Here is a 17,006-nt window from a genome sequence, read left to right as displayed (position 1 = left end):
TAGTAAGCACACTTATCTTCTTTTTTCTCTTTTTCATGGAATTCAAACTAGGCGTGCCATGTTCTTTTTAATGTTTGTCTTCATTCCCCACCCATCTTCGTCTCTATCTCCATTATTGGCATCAACAACTAGATACATATAGTTTTCTTCAATCTCAAAGTACTTTTACAACCATGGTATTGGCTATCCCTTGGCAAAAATCGACATTCTCATAAACTCTATGAACACCTTCTTTGAGTCAACTTTACTATTAGCTTGATTTTCCATCAACTTGTATACGTGTATGCTATTGACAACAACAAAGATAATACTAGAAAAGAAGATGGCAATTAGTTTAATAAAAAATCCACAAAAGCCGTGACTAAGAGAAGGAAGAAGGTGAAGAAGAATAGATTTATGCCTAAAAAGCGAGTTCAAAGAGAGATGAAAATAGACACAGGCGTGGCTATGATTTGAACAGAGGAGAGGGTTTGAATTATCTAATTCGACCATTGTCTTGTGATTGGATTGAGACTCTTTGGATTCCATTTCTGATTATCTTGAAAGACAAATTATAGAGATATCACTATGTGGCATAACTCACGACATTGATGTTGATTCGAATAATATTAGAGAAAATGAATTTGCAATGTTAAAGCCAACAATGAATTAAGTAAGATATTTAACAATTTAAAAAATTTAGAGGTATTCCAATGGTTGGGCCATCATGCCATTAATGTCCGGTGATTGAGTCTCCAACCATCTTCAGTTTTGGAATTTGCCCCCAATTTGAAGGTCATTTTAGACTTAGACCTTCTTTTGATAATCTTCGAGCTTCTTGTTGTAAAGGGTACTCCAAATGTTGTCTTTTTGTTTGAAAGTTCTGTTCTCTAAGTTCCTTCTTTCAAGATGAAAATTCCCAAGAATGTCCCATACGATTCAAATGTGAGTTCTAGGAAGTCTACAGGTCAAGATGATGGGTGATAGCTAGAGGATTCATTGTGAGAAGGTGAAGGTCACCCCTATGACATAGACTTTTGGCGTAGCCTTAGTGAAGGTTCAACTTTGAGATGCCAAAAATAATTTCTAGCATTTTTCAAATGTGTTTTTTTTTTCAAATTTCATCATTGGTTCATGTGTTGACTTTAGAGCATCTCTTTCAAATTTGTGCATTCATTCCCTCACTCTCATCTTCCATTTTTTGGCTTGCTCTCTAGGTAGCCTTTAACAACGTTTCAAATTGGGCAAAGCAGAAATAAGGCATTTAAAAAATTTTTGGAAGTGCATTTTTCCTATTGGGCAATATCTTGATACTTGGCTTCTCTTCATTAGCTCTAGTATGGACTTGAATGAAGACTTTAAAGTGGTTGACTCTCTCTCTCTCTCTCTCTCTCTCTCTCTTCTTTATTTCTTGAAGTCTTCCTACACACCATCTCCACCTTTTCTTGCTCCCCTGACCCCCTCCCCCTCTCTCTCTCTCTCTCGTCCTTTATCTCCTGCAGTCTTCCTCCACACCATCTCTAGTGGATTCTTTTTTGTTTGCTTTTTTTATCTTGGGCAGGCCTTCTGAATGATTAAATATCATTCACCTTGTTTAGACGTGCATTCATTCCATCTCTCTCCTCTTCCATTTTTTAAGACTTGCATTCATTCCCTCTCTGTCCTCTTCCATCTCTCTCTCTCTCTCTCTCTCTCTCTCTCTCTCTCTCTCTCTCCTTCTTCTTCTTCTTCTTCTCTCTCATGGCAGGTCACATGAATGAAATTCAAGTTGTTTGGTCAAGGCACTGCTGGACAAAAAGGTTTTTTTGAGCCTTGAAAATTAAAGGTACCACCAAGATTTTCAAACTGTGATGAAATTATGAAAGTCCATTAAAATTTTATACTCTTATTGGGATTTACAACTGAAATAGGTAAATCGTGGCTCTTAAAATTAAAGGCAACCTTCAACTCCAAGTGGGATTTTTTCAATTTCGAGGGGGAATTTTACGGGGTTTGGTGAGCAATGGGACCGTAAAGGAGTTGAAGAAAAAAAATTCAACGTTGAAGAAAAAAAATTCAAAGTGGAAGGCAAAGTTTAATAAGCCTAAGAATGGATGTGCAATAAACAGTGTGTAGTCATGTCTCGTGCCACACGATCGCTCGCACGCGCCTTTTCCTTCCTTGATTCACTCAATGCTTCCCTTCTCCGTCAAGCAGTACGCTTTTGAACTTGCGATGTTCCTTAGTTGAATATCCAAAATACAGCCCTCTCATCCTCTCATAACCAACCATCTCGTGATTCATTGTCTCTTTGCGCAGGCAAAAACTTGACGGACACAGCGGAGCCAGACGTCCAACGCGCTGCCTCACGTCCCTGCTCGTCCTTGCCGGCTTTGCTGCTGCGCTTGTTGTGATTGAAATGCAGCAAAGCGCTGTGCGCGTCGACCGGTTCATGCTCAGTCCGAGCGACTATGAGGATCTCAATTTGTTGAGGGGCCAGAAATTCGACTCTGTTAAGTTCTCCTGTCCATGCGAACCTGCTAGACCTTATACCATCCGGCCAGGCGCAGATAACTACGCTTCTTTGTTTCTGATCTCCAACCAAAATGACAAGCGAGTCCTTAATTTCAGCATAGACGCCGTTGAGGGCTTCTGCGGCAACTTTCTACAGCCCAATTCGACAGATCACTATTCAGGCATCACTTGGACGGAGGATAAAGATCTCCGTAACGGTTGTTCCCATTTGCTCTTGACACTGGTAAAAGTTGCAAATGTCTTTAACAATCCTGACATGGTGGCGAGCGTGGGAAGCGATCAGCTGCTGTTCACCACGCTGCTCGACCAAGATAACTTCAACCAAAAGATTTCATTGGTTCAGGCAGGTCGTATTGGTGCAATTTTCGCATATGTTGGGCAAGACTAAGTTATAGGCTTGTTGACAGATCGCTAATCTCGATGCAGGTCGTCTGCGGAGTGCCCTGAACGATTTGACGATAGCGAGTTCGACGAACCCATGTGCATGGAAATACCTCCGGCGGCTGAATGAGATAATTTCAATTCCATTCATGATCCGTTTTAATATGTCTGGATGCAGCAACTGCTCTCTACGAACACTACTATTCCTTGGCGAGGGGAACTGTGGCACCCTCTCACGACTTGGTGGACTGCTTAAATCGGACACCGATCGATAACGGTGTTACTGCTACTGCTCCTCTTTCTCCGCGTAGTTCCACTGCTTCATCTCACCATATTTTCGATATCTTGCCGGGAGACTTAGCCCTAACATTTGAGATCGATTGGAAAAGCTACACGAAGGAATGCAAACCTCTGTTCTGCGACGTTATAATACCCAACACTAGGCTTTCAACGTTAGGCTGGGCTTGTGCAAAGATAGGCGGAATTGGGTCATTGGCGATTTTCTGTATCCAGAGAGGCGTGTGGCCATTGGTATGTGTGCTATGTGGATATAACAAATCGGCTGAGCGATTCATGTCACGAATTTCAGCTGAAAACATGGAAACGGCCACGGCATCGTCCGCGCAGCGTCTCCAGAAAATTGGTTGTGTTGATAAAGGGCAGAGTTTCGCTTGTCCCCTCTAACATGTTCATTCAAAGTATGCTTTCGGAAACAGCTCCCTTAGCAAACTTGTGTACATGCTGGGAGAGAGTACTTACTTGTGTGCAGTGCTTTACTTTGTGTGCTTTTCCACTATTTTTCTTTTTTTCCCCTCCTAAGGGTCTATGGAAAGTAGGCCCAAATTTTGCTAATCATAGCCTATGGTCCTTCATCCTTTGTTTCTAGTCAAGCCACCATCTTACACAGTAGATTAGTGTTTAATTTTGTGTTAGTTGTTAATGGACATTAAGGGTTGCCTTTCTCTGGTTTCCCCACCTTGTTTATATTAGCAATACTTGGCTAGTGCTTTAGCCTAGACTTGGTTGGTTTTTCTTTTATTATTTGTTATTGCTTCTAAAAATTCCTCTTATATTTTTATGAGGACGTTCACCTACAAAAGGGTCTCCTTTCCCTTCTTGATGTCTCCTATAGACATTGATTAAGTTGAGAATGGGCTAATAATTTCGGGATCTTTACTTGAAAAGGGTTCTCCTTTGCCTTCTTGATGTCTCCTATACACATTGATTGAGTTGAGATTGGGCTAGTACCTTGCCAATTTATAAAGCTTATTTGAGTTTACAACTTGAGGATGGTAAGGCCTATGCATGCAAAAAGGAAATCATAGCCATGGATGGGTCCTATGGGCCTCACATTTGGTGCATATATACAGGACACTTTCCCATGTTATGTTAGAGCATGATTCAATATGCCTACAAAAGGATCTAAAAGGACATTCTTGCTTTTTGGCTAGTTTTTGCCCTTGATCCACTCTCTACATATTGAGTTAGCTTCTTGGAGAGGTACAATAAAGTCTTTCTCACTATGATATCATTGCGCTATCATCGACATGCCTCTACCAATTAACGAAAAGCTCCATCTACCATCACATGATAAAACCAATTGGTAAATTCCCTCCAAATAACCCAACAAGCAAGGTTATATTTTGCATTCCCTATCGCAATAATAGCATGTTAGTGTCCATGAAGGTTCATGTTGTTTGATTTGAAAAGCTAAAGCAAACTATGAATTCGTTTGAGAAATAGTGTGATCGAGAAGTAGACTTGATAGTTAGAGAAGCAAGAAAAGATGCAGAGTTGCCCTTGTCAATGTAGCTACACAAGAAATAGTCAAGTATACATTGATTCTCCTACATGTACCTTCCACATAGGCTAACAAAGAGGGCTCCTATATGTTCTCCAATTTCATATAGGCTAACAAAGAGGACTTTCATCTATTTCGACCCAACCATAGGATTCTAGTGCTCCATCCTCCTAAGTCTCATTTAGCATTTCTTCCGTTGGATTCTCTTAAGGGATGTGAAGCTCTCACTAGAATCCTCCCCTGAACCAAGTGCTTGCCACATGGAGCCTCTTTGAGCGCCACATGTTCATAATGTACCTAAGAACCTACATGCCCCTTTAGGCCTTACCATTCCATTGCATTCTATGTCATGCCCCTATAGGCATTAGCATTGTAGGGCCATTGTTTGCTTGGATGTAGTAGCCATTTTTGGTGAGGTTTAGGGAATTTTTTATATATGGTATCTTGCATGACCCATAACTTACGCATTGCTCAATGGAACTCGGCAAAATTTGTCTTCAAGCTATAGTACACATTCTAAACTTGAACATGAGGCCAAAGAGTTATGGAATAACGATTTGAAATGAGATCGTTAAAGGAATGACGGTATCTAGATTCACCCTAAAATGGAAGAAGTTGAAAATGTGCAATTTGTGCATGTGGAAAGATCTTTTAATAAATCCAACACTATTTACAATTTTGAATTGTTTATTTTTCCATGCACTTGCTTGCTATATGGCTCATAAGCATGCCAAAGTTCATTGTATTTCATAATATATAGCATCAGACCCATGGGGGGGTCACTATGTATAAACCCTTTATATCACGTGCACTTAGAGCCTATTTATAAAACCCCTTATCTATAAATCTATTATGAATAAAATACACCCTTTGTCGTCAATCTGTGAATACTACCTTTTTATGATACCCTTATGTATGTAAAAAATGTGTAAAAAGGAGGTTTTAAAACCTCTTTCTGTTAAACCCACATGCTAGACTTACATATTTATGAGTGAAGCCCCCAAGATCAAACTTGATAGGGTGTCCTTTTGCCTATTTGTGTTTTGAAGAATTTTAGGCCACATTGCACTTGTTTGGGATATCCAATTCTACTCGGCGTGTATCGTTGGAGAGGGGAGAAACCCAGTGGCTGAAAATTTTACTACTTCTGTAAATTTTGAATTTTCACACCTCCCACCCATCGAATCTTGGAATATGAAGTACTTGCAACCCACCTCCACTTTGCAAATGCCCTACAACCCGCACACACCTCGACGTGACCTTGCACAGACTTTGTTTGGCATTGTCTTCTTTCGTTGCGGCAATAGCATGGTATCAGAATGGCAACGACAATGAAAGACACTTTTGCAACATTTGCAAAGGGAGAAACAACGAGAAGAAAGAAGAATCCTTGTCAAGCAGCAGTAGGAAGCAATTGTTGTAGATGCATGCATTCGATCATTGCCATCAGAGCGAAGAACACAGGATGTGGTGTCACGATTGGTGGGAGCATTCAAGGTAGCAACATCAAGCCATTCAAGTGAATACAGTCTCAAGTCTTCACAAAATTTAGCCTGCACCCTAAAGTTCGTAGAGTAAGAACCCTACCAACACCTTGGGAGATGCATGCCCAAGAGGCGATGCTCTCTAACCTAAGAAATGGCCTATAGAAAGTGAAAGGGGTGCACAGCTTAGATCATCTAGCTGCAAAGAGGGCGATATTAGCTATGTTGGTGTCCCATTAAATAAAGGAGAAATGGCTTGGGTGCACAATGTTGAAGATGTTGTGAATCAGAAGGACCAACATGGCTCCAGTGGTTGAACATAGAGTAGAAGCCATGCACGATCATCTCGATCCAAGAAGTCTATGGGCTTCAACAGAATGCAAAAAAAGGAGAGACAGCCTAAGTGTGGAAATCATTGCTAGAATGACGATGTTTTGGCACAAAAATATGAGAGTTTCTCCAAATACAAAGGACATCTATAAAAAGCGGACGCGATGCAAGGTGTTTGACGAGCACATCATACACATACTTGATACAATGTAGGTCAGTGGGGTGCCTAAACTAGCCCGGTGGTTGTTTGCGATTGAGCTTTAGTTTACTTGTTTCATTTCTTAAACCAGGCTTGGACTAAATGTTATTTTCCTAAACCAGCCCGGTGATTGGAACATCATGTAACCATAGGCTGGTTCAGATGAGTCACTAGTTATGTGATTGTCCTGAACCTGCATGATTGAAAAAACATAAGTTGTTGACTAGCTCGGTGGTGTGGTTGAGCAGAAATTAACAGCTGCAATAGAAAAGCAATTATTCATTTACTAAACCGGCCTAGAGTTTGGAACATCATGCAACCGTGCTACTTCAGCTCAATCACCAGTTATGTGATTGTCCTGAAGTAGCATAGTTGAACAGACATTAGTTAAACCGTGGTGGTTGCTTCACCTCAATCACCAGTTATGTCATTGTCCTATACCAGTGTGGTTGAACAAACATTAGTTTGTTGACCAGCTTGGTGGCGTGGTTGAGCAGAAATTAACATCAATATATTTTGCAACAGAAAAGCAATATATTGTTATTTACTAAACCAGCCCGGTGGTTGGAACATGATGCAATTGTGGCTGATTCAGCTCAATCACTAGCTATGTGATTGTCCAGAACCAGTGTGGTTGAACAGACATTAGTTGTTGATGGTCTCGGTGGTTGAAATTACTGTGTTTCTTAGTATGTAAGTTAGTTAAATTTAATTTCCTACTATTCAGGTCACATACCACTGAATTTCTAGATCGAGATGGCTTGGACTTAATGTGATTGTCCTAAACTAGCCCAATGTAGTTCAAGACAAGCATCAATTATTTAATTGAAATTGTGAAATTCAGAAATTAAAAGCAATATATTCTTATTTTCTCATTGTGAAATGTCTTTTTCTAATTGTGAAATGTTATTTTTTAATTGCGAAATTCAAAAATGAAAAGCAATATACTTGTTATTGTCTAATATGTGAAGTTGAGACCATCAAGCTAAACCAACTCGATGGTTGAAATTGTGAATGTCGTAAACCAACTCGGTAGTTGAAATTGTGACTATCCTAAATGTGTCCTAAACAAGCCCGGTGGTTGGCTATCCTAAAGGTGTCCTAAACCAGCCCGATGATTGACTGTCCTAAACCAGCCTGGTAGTTGCAATTGTGACTGTCCTAAACCAACACGGTGGTTGAAATTATTTTCCTTCTAGTAGCTTGATTAGTTCAATTATTAGATGGTTAAATTATTTTTGCATATCTTTGCTAGAGTTCTAACATGCTGACAGAGAAGACTACCCACCTCAGTCAAATGATGAGAGGTGGACATGTTATTTAATTAAAATTGTGAAATTCAGAAATGAAAAGCAATATATTGTTATTTTCTCATTGTGAAATGTCTTTTTCTAATTGTGAAATGTTATTTTTTAATTGTGAAATTCAAAAATGAAAAGCAATATACTTGTTATTGTCTAATATGTGAAGTTGAGACCATCAAGCTAAACCAACTCGGTGGTTGAAATTGTGACTGTCGTAAACCAACTCCGTAGTTGAAATTGTGACTATCCTAAATGTGTCCTAAACAAGCCCGGTGGTTGGCTATCCTAAAGGTGTCCTAAACCAGCCCAATGATTGACTGTCCTAAACCAGCCTAGTAGTTGCAATTGTGACTGTCCTAAACCAACACGGTGGTTGAAATTATTTTCCTTCTAGTAGCTTGATTAGTTCAATTATTAGATGGTTAAATTATTTTTGCATATCTTTGCTAGAGTTCTAACACGCTGACAGAGAAGACTACCCACCTCAGTCAAATGATGAGAGGTGGACATGTTAGGTCCTATGAAAGAAGAATGAGAAGGCTGGGCTCAATTAACTCTCTCCCTATTTAAGTCTAGTGCAAACACAACTAAGAGCCCATTCTAAAATCTATCCCCAAAACTCTATACATCGATCCACCTATTGCAAATCTATAGTATACCCAAAAAACTTTCGAATGCGCATATTCTATCTAAGAACATTGTTTGATGAACTCCTTGTAGAACCACAAACCCGGAGAGAGGGAGAATAATAACTATGGGTCACATGTAGTGATGATGTGGCACTATGCCTAGCAAGAGGTGTGCCTGTGGAGCCCTATGCTGAGGTAGCAGGAGTGGTCACATGCAGTGACTGTGAAGCACTGTGTGTGCCTGTAGAGAATCAGTGTGCCATGTGGCACTGATGATGTGGCAACAAAGGTGATGTGGCAACTGACATGGTAGATGATGTGGCACAGGTGACATGGTAAATGACATGACACGATGATGTGGATGGATAAGGTGATGTGGTAGGTGAGGTGGGATAAGGTTGCCACGTGGGCAAAATCTGACCAATGAACAAATCCAGGGTCGATTTACCTAACTCAGGTCAGGGCCTATCTACCACATGTCAAAATCAGATAGAAACCCAAGGTCAACTTCACATATCCTCAATTTAAGCCTATATGCTATGTGTCAGAAGCTAGAGTGATGGAATCTTTTAGAGATTCCATTGACGGAATTCATCTGTTCATGAAGACTGTGTCGTGGGCATTCCTTTGGACGTCACTTATCCTTCTGTGTGCTGTGCGTTTGGAGCCGTAGGCATTGAAGGAGTGCTAACTTGGTTGGAGTCCATCGGTAGTTAGAGCCTTTGAATGGGAGCGTAGCTACTAGGTGCCCATTGGAAGGTTGTTTCTGTTGAGGGTGTAGCATGCAAATGGAGGCATCATTTTTGTCGTAGAAGAGGTTTGCAAGAACCATCTTTCCCGTGGATGGCTTTTGGAGTGCGGTTGTTGGAGAGCTAGTGCTATGCATGCTGTTGGAGAGGTCGTCAGGTTGTGAGTGTTGAGTCATTGTAGATGCTGTGGTGGTTGTCCATTGTGGTTGCTAGCACCAACAAGAGTCTGCACCGTTTGGAGAGGTCCCGCTATTGCTGAGGAGTGCTTTCCTTTTGGAGATGGTTGCAGGTCAAAATGGCGCATTGTAATTAGAGCTAGGCTTGCAAGTAGGAGTTAGCTAGTAGATAGGTTACTTCTATATGAGCCTTCATTGGCGAAGGAGCTGGCTATGCATCATTGTTGCTTGAAGAGGTGCAAGAGCTTGTGTGCAGGAGAGCTTGGCTTGGAGATAAAGTTGCAGCCGTTGCTATTGTCTTTGCTACAAGCCGCTCGCAAACTATGGAGCCTTGGAGGCGGCTGAGCATCGATTGATGCAAGAGGAGCACATTGGCGCCATCGCATGGAGTTTGGTTGGAGGCGTTGTAGAAGGCTGTAGAGGTTAGCTTTGGAGTCGAGGCTATATGGAGCTTAGTTGATGCTTGTAGGAGCTTGCAGTCGAGTGAGCTCTCTCTATTCTCTCTCATAGAGAGAATGCTCTCAAAAGAAAAAAATATTGAGTGTTAATCTCTTTCTCTCAGATTTCTCTAAAGAAGAATACACCTCTCTTGCTCTCAAATCACAATGGAAAGAATAGACGGAATTCTTTCAAACAAACGGAAATCTCTTTCAATGAACGGAAATTCTCTACAAAAGTGAACTCTCATAAGAACACTCGAGAAGCTCTCAATCTCTCAATCTCTCGATCAATCTCTATCTCACTCTCGCATACGGATCGCAATGCCTCAGCAGAAGGTAAGGGAGCTCTGATACCATGACAAAATATGAAGAGGGGAGAGGAGAAGAGTGGAGATGAGGAGAGAGGGCACAGCTAGAGAGCACACCACAAATGACTAACTGTACACTAGATTTAGTTGAAAAAATAGAATATATACAAACCCATTTAGGGTTAGGGTTAAGGGATCTAACCCTTTCCTTTATAGCACTCTATAAGGTTAGTGCTATGCACATATGGTCACATGATGGTGCTATGCACACGTGATCACATGATGTTGAGCATGAACTCTCAACATATCCCAAACAACCACTGTGCTAGTTTTATTAAATTGTTTTTATAAATCCCAAACAGTAAATCCCATACTTGTTTTTAGTATATCCCATCAACCACCGCACTAGTTTCCCATAGTGAATCCACACATCCTACAAATCCATTCATCTTGTAATAATCGGAGAGCAAAACGCTGCACTTGGCTGTTAATATCCTAGTGCAACCAACCACCACACTAGCAATAACTTATCCTTCACTCCTACCATGCTATCCGTACACTACTGCCGTGCTATCCTAAAATTTGTTGCATAGTGCTATACTAAAATAGTTCCCTTTAGACTGTTTATCATTTCATTAACCATCATATTTCATCCCATGCTTATTTTTAGTATATCCCAACAACCATTGCACTGGTTTCCCATAACGAATCCACACATCCTATAAATCCATTCATCTTGTAATAATAGAAGCAAACCACCATGCCAGTGGTTGTTAATATCCTAGTGCAATCAACCACCACACTGGCGATAACTTACCTTGTATTACTACCATGCTATCCCTACACTACTGCCGTGCTATCCTAAAATTTGTTGCACAGTGCTATACTAAAACAATGCCCTTTAGACTGGTTATTGTTAACCGCTAGATTTCAACCATTGGGCTACTTAAAACATTTAAATACTAAAATGGATGCAACTCGATACAAAATCAGGTATTACGAGCACCATGTGAAAGTCCACAAGTCCAAGAATGTTTTCAAGTTTTTAATTTTTTCAAAATACAACGACATTTTGTGACTCAAGGAAATTCCAGACTCCCAACTATCTTATCAGCCTCTCTATATCAAGCATTTTCCAACTCTTTAGGCCAGTCTGATGCACAATGGTAGACCTCTTCACACACTCATATTACACACTGCTTGCTTGACTCTATCAACCTGAACGCACATAATAGCACCTCATTTCACTGGGGGTCCTCTTCATCCTGGTATTTGCACTCTATACATCTTTACGCCTTTATCATGTCCTACCAAAAGAAACCTATATCATGAGCTTGACAAGTACCTTAAAGGAGCAAGAAAAACAATAGCTAAGGAAATTAATATTCATTGCCTTTGCCGACTCTAAGTAATACACCCACCACCAAAGCATGTCCTCCTTTTAGCTATTTCCCTCCTTCTTCTCCAGGACTGTTTTCAGATATAACAAAAGCATTTCAAAGTTATTTGGGTATGCCATATATTCATTGTAGGTGGATCGGTAGTAGGTGGATTAGTGTACAAAGTTTTGGGGCTAGATTTCATAATGGGCTCTTAGTTTTGTCTGCACTAAACTTAAATAGGTAGAGAGTTCATTGAGACCGACCTTCTCAATCTTCAGTCTCATGTTAGTTTGGTAATTGAAATCTTTAAGCTCATTGAGACCAACCTTCTCATTCTTTAGTCTCATGTTAGTTGTCTAATCAAAATCTTTCATCTCACATTAGTTGCCTAATCAAAATCTTTCGTCTCACATAGTTGACTAATCAAAATATTTCAGTCTCACATTAGTGACCTAATCAAAATATTTCGTCTCACATTACTTGTCAAATCAAAATCTTTCGTCTCATTATTATCATCGCACTGGCATGGATTAAGGGACACTATCTAGTCACATAGCTGAGAAAACATTTCCCAAGTAAACTCTGGAGAAGATTAACAATTCAATATATTACACACAGATTACATAGATTACATCCCAAAGACTCCTTTCCTTCAGATTACATCTAAAGGACTCCTTGTTGAGCTCCCTAACTGCAGGCTCGGCCCTCCTTGCTCCTTTCTAGAATGGGGCTGGTTCCTTCCTACAGGGGCCTGGACCCTCCCTTCATGCCGCTTCCTCTTTCCTTGATTTGAGCTTCTTGGTTGCAGGTTCGGCCCTTCTTACTCCTTTCCTGAAGGGGGCTGGTTCCTCCCTTCAGGCTCCTTTTCCTCGCAGTCAAGCTTGGTCTTGGCCTTCTTCAATTTGAGCTCCTTGTCTTTTGTATCTTTTGCCCAAATGGCAAATTGAGTTGTAGCATCTACTTTCTTATCGTAGATAGCTATAGCAGGCATGCACATTTGACCTGTCCATGACCTGGGCAATGGAAAATGGAATTCTCTACATAGCGATTTTGTATGCACAAACACCCCAAAGCAAAAAATGTGCATAGGGTGGTAGCACACAGGCCATCGAATATAATAGTCATCTATGATGGGGGTATGGTAGACCATGCATTTTAGATCCTGTTGGCATGACAGGTATATGGTGCCCAAAACTTTGAAGAAGGGTATGCTTGTGATGCTAGATACAAGATATTAAAATGAAGACCAATTTTAGATTTGATTGGGATGGTCCATATTAAGGAAGAAGGTTCGAAGGGACATGAAAAAGATAAGTAGCCCCATGAAACATTCAGTGCTGCTCATGTGGCTACAATTGACATAGAGGATGGAATGATAGATTCTGACTCTAAGAGTGATGATGACAAGTACAGACCCTCCAAAAAAGGCAAATCTAGATCCACTACAGAATCAGCTGAAGAAGTTCGCCTCTTGGTCATGGCTATGAAGCTCAAAGATGACATGATGTAGCAAAATTTGGGTGTCTCTCAGTCACAATAGTACCAAAGAAGAGAGAATGTGTATAGCAGGATAGGCATCCGATTTAACTATTGTGGCCGTCAATACCACAGTATTGCTATGTACATGATAGAGTTGCTTCTTGATTCCTTCCTCCCTCATCCTAAGGCTGTGGATGTTCTCCTTCATCTCCTCCACTTTTTGCTCACTCTGTTCAATAGCTTCATCTGAATCCCTCAACATCTGTTAAATCTCCTCACATGATATTTCCTCCCCCCCTGCATAGTTTGGGAGCTCCTCACACAATCTTTCCTCCCCCTCTGTAGCATAGTGTGAGAGCCTCTCCTCCCCTGATCTTGAAATCGAGACATCTGGGAGCTCCTCACTCACTCTTCAAAAGCCCAATCTAGATGCTCTCAGCAACTTCACTAGGTTGGTACAAGAGGTGAACGTGAAGGAGGGACAAATAGTTTGTCAAGGTCAGAAGATTACCATCACTGAAAGCATGATTGAAAATGCACTAGGCATTCCTGGAAGCAATTTGCAAGCACACTTCTTGGAGAAGCAATGGAAGAGATAGGATATTCTAGATGTATATCCCAATGCTTAGATTAGTAAATATGGTAGAGTCAAGCTTTATAGCTTGCCAACAGACCTCAAGGATATGCTGAAGAAGAAAATACACATCTTTCCTGATACGAGAGAAACCGTGAAGTTCTAGCAGGTTCAACTAGTAGTAGAGCAACTGAAAGGATGTGATGTCTCTTTCTCAAGGGCGATCTCCAAGAGCATGATAACCAACTTGAAGAATTGCATGGATGGCAAATACAAATTGTCATCTTAGTCTATTGGAGTTGCAATGCACTTGATGACATCTACCCTCAAAGGGATTTGAGGCTCTCAGTATGCACTATTGTTAACTTTTATATTTGAATGGATATGGTTGCTAGATGTAATCTTTTGGCCTTTAAGGCTCTCAACAATTGCCGAGTTTTTATAAATGTAAGATCCTCTCTTCATTTTTTTGCTCGGTATAAGTTGTTAATTTTATATAGCTTGTTATTAGACCTAGATATACATTGTAATCTCTTTTGCTCAATTTTCACTCGATAAATTATACTTTTTCCCTCATTTATATTTACTGCAAAAATGAGGACTAAAATTGTAGAAGTTGCTAAGTTGCACTTGGAGTCGAGGTTGGCTGTTGGACTTAGCTGCTTTGTGGAGTTGTAGCCTTCTCGTGGCCTTAGTCATTGTTGATAGGCGTGGGTTTGCTATCAGTGGAATGGATGCAGGCTCAAAGCTTGTTGGCACTATGAAGGCAGCTCTTGCTAAAGTTGTTGAAGGTGTAGACGTTGGAGAGTGTTGTTGTAGAGGCTAATGTGACCTGAAGGAGCTATCGATGGAGAAGCTTGTAATATTGGTTGCAAGAGGTCATTGCTTGGACATGTAGAGGCTCGTAAGTTTGTGTGGATCTTGGAGTTGCAGACCAACTAGGATGTAGCTGATTTGCAAGACATTGCCTTGAAGTTCAAGGCACTACTTTAAAGGACCTTGTTGTTGAGCTCATTGTTTGGCTACTTGAGTTGTGGATATGGTTATATATAGGAGCTTACCGTTGAGTCATAGACTCCTATAGATAGGATGGTAGAGCTAGCTTACTATAGAACTCTATAGAACACTTCAACAATCTTTTTTCTCTCAAAGAATCAGAATGAATTTCTTTGACACAAAAATCAGCAAAGAATCTCTTCCTCTCAAAATGAATGAAAGCTCTCTTTCTTTCATAAATTGAATGGTATTCACTTACATAAATCACATCAAAAGAGAACAATGTGATTATGTGGATATCAAATCCTTGGTCCTAGGACCAATTTATCCTATTACATATGCAGCATTACTCCTGCTTGCAAAGTGGGAATCCCCACACACTAATAGATACAATAACTATTGCAAATTTTCCATTTATTATATCATATTACATGCAAGAATCTAGGGTATGAAATGATCATCCCTCAAGGTCTTCTAGGATTAAAACCATATATAAAAGCTATCCTTTATACTTTTAATTAAGGGAAATTTTATGCAAGGAAAAATCCTAGGCCATCTTAATGCATCATGGATCATCATATTGAAATCTAAATTTCTTCCCAGAAATAAAATCTATGTGAAGTTGTAACCTTCATATCTATACCTACAACTACAATATTAAAACATATACTTGCCATAATTTTCATTGTCAAGTTTATCATAATGTAATAAACTATAAGACACTTTCAAACAAGTACAGATTGACTTTGCCATGCATGGCAACACAAATTGCTTAAGCAATTTGAGGGGCTTTTGACGTAAGCTCCAAATGACAATAAACACTAGGACCAAAACTAAATGGCACAAAAAAACTAGTTTTGGATATCACAACCTTTAAATTTGGAAAATTACTAGCATTCTAGAAACCATAAATAGAATATACATACATACATACCTACGTACATACATACATATATACATGTGTGTGTGTGTGTGTGTGTGTGTGTGTGTGTGTGTGTGTGCACGTGTGTGTGCCTATGTGTATGCCCTAGGGGGGTCACTAAGAAATATGTAAGATAGCAATCGATAGAAGGGTTTTAATATTTTTATGGAGTTATAGAAAATATAAAAGGGGTTTTTTAATTCTAAAAGTGAAAATTATCATACATAAGGGATACTTTAATCATCTAAAAATTTTTAAAAGGGGTGCATATAGCTTATCTAAATCTGTAGGTAGGGGGTTTCTTTAATACCCCTTGATTGCATGTGCTATATGGGATTTTAACAGAGTCGCTCCACACGGTGTGTACGTGTGTGTGTGCATGTGTGTGCGGGAGTGAGTGTGAGAGTGTGTGTGTGCATGCATGCATGTGTGTGTGTGTGTGTGTGTTTTTGTGTGTGTGTGTGTGTGTGTGTGTGTGTGTGTGTGTGTGTGTGTGTTTGTACGCCATCGGAGGATTTAAAGCACCAAACTTTGACCTATGACTGCGTATGCCCATGGGGTTTAATGCATAAGCATTTCCCTATGCATAATTTTTCAAGTATGAAACGAAGGTGGGAGGTAGTGTCCACTTACCTTATGAAGCTGTCCGCACATCCAATCGTACTATCTTATATACACACTTCTCAATGCTCCCCTCTTGAAGTAGAGGTGACATTTATAGCAGTACCTCCCTAATAAATGTAGGGTTATCTTGGGAGATGAAGGGTCCTTTAGAACGATTCATTTTACCTTATGTACACGAATCGTCTTAGTCTTGGGATCTCCAAAGAATCCCAATAATTACACAAAGACTAAGCAATCTATAATTAATTGTCTAGTGAGTATTTACCTTTGAGTTTTTAACACCATGACTATTCATGTATATCAAGCGACCTATTCTGTACCCAATACCCCCATGATCATAGTACACAATTTTTTTCCATTAAAGCCTCTTTTAACTGCTTTTCTTTATGATTTACCCTTTATAACAAAGCAAAAATTAACACTAATTTCACACTTCTCTTGAGTCTAAAAAAATTTCCCCCCTTTTTAAGGGTTAATTTCATGTAATTACCAGGTTATGGTCAATTATATACCCATTGGAGTTGTTACATCTTTGAATAAATATATAGGTCATGCATCATTTGACCTATAGCATAGAAATAATTCTTTTTATACATGGGAAAAAAGCCCAATCCTTCCTGACCAGAATTGCCAGGAAGGGATGTGTGTGTGCATGTGTGTGTGTGTGTGTGCATGTGTGCGTGTGTGTGTGTGTGTGTGTGTGTGTGTGCATGTGCATGTGCATGTGCATGTGCG

At 40.0% G+C, this 17,006-nt stretch overlaps 1 protein-coding gene across 1 annotated transcript; it reads left to right on the top strand.

Moving 5' to 3' along the window:
• Positions 1–2,244: 2,244 nt before the first annotated feature.
• On the top strand, positions 2,245–3,352 carry LOC147899549 (uncharacterized). The gene is made up of 2 exons (XM_087378727.1): positions 2,245–2,840; positions 2,920–3,352. The coding sequence occupies exons 1-2, from the start codon at positions 2,378–2,380 to the stop codon at positions 3,147–3,149; spliced, it is 693 nt and encodes a 230-aa protein (XP_087234853.1). The 5' UTR covers positions 2,245–2,377; the 3' UTR covers positions 3,150–3,352.
• Positions 3,353–17,006: the final 13,654 nt, after the last annotated feature.

Source organism: Dipteris shenzhenensis, chromosome 8, assembly GCF_047967505.1.
Source record: "Dipteris shenzhenensis isolate YYH24624 ecotype China chromosome 8, Dip_SZ_1.0, whole genome shotgun sequence".
NCBI lineage: Eukaryota > Viridiplantae > Streptophyta > Polypodiopsida > Gleicheniales > Dipteridaceae > Dipteris > Dipteris shenzhenensis.
This window is presented reverse-complemented; position numbering and strand designations above follow the sequence as displayed.